The sequence below is a fragment of the Hydra vulgaris genome, chromosome 08 (genome assembly GCF_038396675.1).
Source record: "Hydra vulgaris chromosome 08, alternate assembly HydraT2T_AEP".
In the NCBI taxonomy this organism is placed as follows: domain Eukaryota; kingdom Metazoa; phylum Cnidaria; class Hydrozoa; order Anthoathecata; family Hydridae; genus Hydra; species Hydra vulgaris.
In genome coordinates, this window is record NC_088927.1 from 12697501 (window position 1) to 12702500 (window position 5000).

At 28.2% G+C, this 5000-nt stretch overlaps 1 protein-coding gene across 1 annotated transcript in view; it reads left to right on the plus strand.

Moving 5' to 3' along the window:
• The window catches only part of LOC136083628 (leucine-rich repeat serine/threonine-protein kinase 2-like), an 87861-nt gene that overhangs the window by 71792 nt on the left and 11069 nt on the right, over positions 1-5000 (plus strand). The window contains exon 8 of the mRNA XM_065803108.1: positions 1-1292. This exon is cut by the window's left edge and continues 914 nt beyond it. Within this exon, the coding sequence (XP_065659180.1) occupies positions 1-1292 (1292 nt within the window). The remainder of the gene's footprint in view (positions 1293-5000) is intronic.

Genomic DNA, 5000 nt, shown 5'->3' on the forward strand with positions numbered 1-5000 from the left:
TGAAATACGTGTATCTAAATCCCCTCTAGGCTATCGTGTTCTCGGCTATATTGTTGATCATATTAGAACACTTTTGGAAGAGTGGTATGAAGGTCTTTTGAATTCAGGTACTGTTGTTTCTTCATTGGCATGTCCTGTTTGTACAAGTTTAGGTTTAAATCAACCTTACACTTTTAATATAAGTACTGCTTTTGAAAAAATATATAAATCTTCAGAAGAAAATGTTTGTAAGGTAATTTGTCAACAATTTCATAGTCCAAGAACAGTAAACATAGAGGAATTTTGTCCAGATCTTACTTTCCAAGATTTACCAAAAACAATGAAATTTACTTCTAAGGATTTCCAATGCGAACAAAATGAGAAATATAAACTGGGAGAAGGACAATATGGAAAAGTGTATAGTGGCAAATGTAAAAACAAAATTAATTCTGCAATAAAGTTTTATAAATTTAATATGGTCAACTCAGATGAACTTTCATCATCATTGAATCAGTTTTACAAAATTCGACAAGAAGTTATAATGCTTAGTAAATTGCGTCACCACCCATATATAATTCAATTTTTAGGTTTCTCACTGAAACCAGAATTATGTGTTGTGATGGAACGTGCTAGTCATGGTTCTTTATCAACTGTCATTCACAAAAAACACCAAGTTATTCCTAGAATTGTCAAGTTTCGAATTTGTCAGCAAATAGCAAGTGCTATAGCTTTTATGCATAAAAAGTATATTATTCATCGCGATATAAAATCAGATAATATTTTATTATTCTCGCTTAATCATAATGCAAAAATCAATATAAAATTAACTGATTTTGGTACAGCAAACTTCATGAGTCCGTCTGGTATGAAAACATTATATGGCACCAAAGGTTACACTGCTCCAGAAATGATTTTGTACCAATCATCTTTAGATGAATATAATTCTAGTGTTGATATATACTCATTTGGAATTGTTATTTACGAGTTAATTGCATATAAAAGGCCTTTTCACGATGTTTCAGAAGGATATGAAGTCGATCAGAATGTCAAAATGGGATTTCGACCAATATTTTATGACATTCTTCATGCCTTTTATGGATTGGTTCATTTAACAAAGTTGATGATATCAATGTGGCATCAAGAGCCTTCCAAAAGACCTCAAGCTAAAGATGCTTTAAGTGTGTTACTGTCTCCAACTTTTCAATTGGTTTTTGGACTGAAAACATTATCTTCTATACATAACCCACGTGAGTTATGTTATGTAGAAAAGTATAACCAAATTTGGGTAGCTTGCGATGACAAAGATGACAAAGGTATGTTTGTTATAATACAGGGCTGGAGTTAAGCATATTGCTTTTCACACCTTCGCAATTTGTTTTTTCTTAAAAAAATTTTTTTGCTATTTGTTTGTTTTTTTATATTTTTTTTAATTTTTTTTTCTAATGTAGCATTTCTTTTGGCAATTCTTAAAAGTAATATTCTTGTCTAAGTTTTTTATTAGGGGTTGTAAATTAAGTCATGCTAAATTTATTTTTTGAATAGAAGTATGATCACTTGCTCTCTTGCGCGGAGATTTCTGTTCAACATAATGCACTTTTGAATTTAAATTACTTTAAATCTCTGTGTGGAAGCCAATAATATTTCAAAGTTAGATTTAGTTAGATTTACTGAGCGGATAAAATAAATTGCAGTAAATTTACCTAAAAACTAAATAAAAACAACCAGTTAAGTTACTCAAATGTTAAATTTACTTTATATACTCAAAAGATTCACAAAAGTTAGCCATACAAATGTTTCTATTTATATCTTTTATGCTGTTTACACATAATATAAGCTTCTTACTAAAAATTGTATTACAAGAAATCTCGGATAGAATTTGAAAAATGCAATACCATTGCTTTATATTTTCATTTGATTTAAAGCTATATCAAGATTAAACAATTTCTATAAATACGCAATTTGTTTTTAGCTATTTTTTTTTTTAATTATTTGAACAAAAGAATTTTAGTCTTCTAAAATTCTCTTATTTGAATATATTTGCGAATGAAATTTGAAATTAAAAAAATACGTATATCTAGCTACAGTAACGATATCAGATTTAAAACCGTAAACATTTTGAATATTTAATTATTTTTTGTTTCTTGAAAATAGTTTTAAAAGTAGAAACATTCTATTCAGGGCCATCCCAAACAGGGAGTGTAGGGATTGTCCCACCCCTCCCCACCCCCACCTCCACCCCAAAACTGTTATATATGCATTTGAGTTGGCACATTTGTACATTTAGCATTTAAGTTGGCAAGTTTTGAAGTATAGTTGGCAAATGTCAATTATTAAGGATTTTTTTTTGTCTCTGGTTGGCAAAAAAATCTATACACTGCTGTTTTTCCAACCTACTAAATCGTTGACCTACTGTAATTTTGACCTATTGATTCTTTACCCTACTGTATTTTCAATTTTATAACTTCACTTTTCCAGTATGTGTTTTGTATTTTTTGTTGTTGATTTGAATACGAGTCAAATTTGATCAGCGTTGGCGCAGTGGTTGACGGGCTTTCTTCAGAATCAGGAGGTATAAGATTCGATGAATGCTTGGAAAATTTATTGATTGTTAATTAAAAAAAAAAAAATTTGTAGTGTGAAAAAGCAACGTTAAAAACAAAGACCAGATAATCGGTTTAAAATTTAATTTGTCTCAAATCGGTTGAAAATTAAAATCTATAAAATAGGTCGAAAAACAAATTGATCGAAAACAAAAATGTCATTAATCGGTTGAAACAATTTAGACCTCAGAAGGTTAACTGAAAATTAGTTCCACTTTTTTGTTATTTTGTATTATTATGAATGAATATCAGGGCCAGAATATAGCTTAAGCCAAATAAGCCAACTTGCAATAAACAAAGGCATGTTTATTATAATTATAAGTGTTAAACACTTATAATAATGATGTAGCAACACTTATAATAAACTTACAAAGGTAAGTTTATTATAAGTGTTGCCACATCGACTATCATATAGCCTGACTCACAACAGAGTGCTGCTACATTGACTATCTTTAGCCTGACTTGCAAGGGAGTGCTGCTACATCGACTGAGGGTTTGGTTGGGGCAGGCAGTCTATGAATTAATAATAAAAAAAATTCCGGTCTTGCATTTTAATTTTTACTTTTTCTCAACAAAATACTGAAAAAATTTCTGACAACCAGATAAGAGTTATATATATATATATATATATATATATATATATATATATATATATATAACTCTTAATATATATAATATGATTTTATATATATATATATATATATATATATATATATATATATATATATATATATATATATATATATATATATATATATATATAAAATCAGCAGAAATAAGGTCAGCAATATTTTTCCAACCTTAATCTGTTAAAAAAATTTGCCATAAAACATGGAATTGAGGTTGGCTAATTAATCCCGAGGTCTGTATATATATATATATATATATATATATATATATATATATATATATATATATATATATATATATATATATATATACATTTTATTTTTAAAATTATAATGATTAAGACTTTTATGGTTGAAAAAAGTCTCTTTCAATAACAAAGTGATTTCATCAATTAAGCTACATTTTAATGTGGTCTAAAAGCTAGAACAATTAAATTAATGCGGAAGTACATTAAGTTTTATCATTTTTTTTAAAACTGCAATAATAATGACTAAAAAGTTTTTTAAATTTTATTGTTTTATTTTTTTTAAACATATTTTTAAAACATATTTTTAAAACATGCGCAGAGTTTTGCTACATCGACTATCTTTTATCCTGCGGCTACAAGGGAGTGCTGCTACATTGACTATCTTATAGCCTGCTGCTACAAGGAAGTGCTGCTGCATTTACTGAGAGTTAGATTTGGGCAAGCTATCTATCATAAAACAAACAAACTTTATTCAAGTTTTTAAACTTTTTCTGGTCTGGTTTATTAGCGTTCTTTAAAACTACAGTTTATGGAAGAAACTCTATGGCTACCATGTAAGACCATATATATATATATATATATATACACGCACACATACAAATAATTTTAAATTTATTCTACAAAATAGAGTGCTCAATGTTCTTAAAGGGATCCCCAAGTGCCAAGACAAGTTGTGTTCATATTATAGATAAACACTAGAAAATAAGTTAAAAGTTAATAAAACTTTCCAAAACAAACTATTGAATGTTATATTAACAAAAGCCTTTGTTGTTTTATCATTATATTTCTGGTTGAGAGCCTAATTTTAGGCTCTCAAATCTGCATAGTTTTTTCCATTAAAAAAAACATCTGAGTTTCAATAATAAATGTTTTCGCTCAGCGCAGAGTTTTTTAAACTCAGTTCAGTTTTACTCAATCAGATTGGGTTTTCCCCTTTATATTTAGTCTGCAGTGGTTAAAAAAAATTGTTCGCTGTAACATGTTTTTTTTTTTTTGTTTAATGTTTCGTCAAGTGTTTGAGTTAAAGAAACTTGCATAAGAAAAATAGTAAATACATATATACATATATACATATATACATATATACATTAGTCTTATCAAGGACATTTTTATGTACCTGTTAATTTTTTGTCCCAGAAAATGTCTCTGTAAGCAACTTTTATAGAGAGTGAAAAGTACATACATTAACTATCAAATAGCCTGATTCGCAACCAGGGCCATCTCTTGGGTTGGTGGTGCCAGGAGCAAACGTAGTTGCAGCGCCCCCTTCCTTCTAGTAATAGTCGTGTATATAAATTTTTTGTGTTGCCACCAATACTTTAATACCTAAATCACTTACAAATCTACCATAAAGATATATATATACATTCAAACAACGTCAATCTTTTTTGTGTCATCGATGTATGTAGATAGGTTTTAATAAACTTCAACTTGCTGAAACTACGATTGCTGCTATTTATTTAAATTACAGATTATTGTCAATTACTCTTTAAAAATGATTAATTAATTTCTATTAGTTAAGAAATAATTAAAGTTAAAGAAAC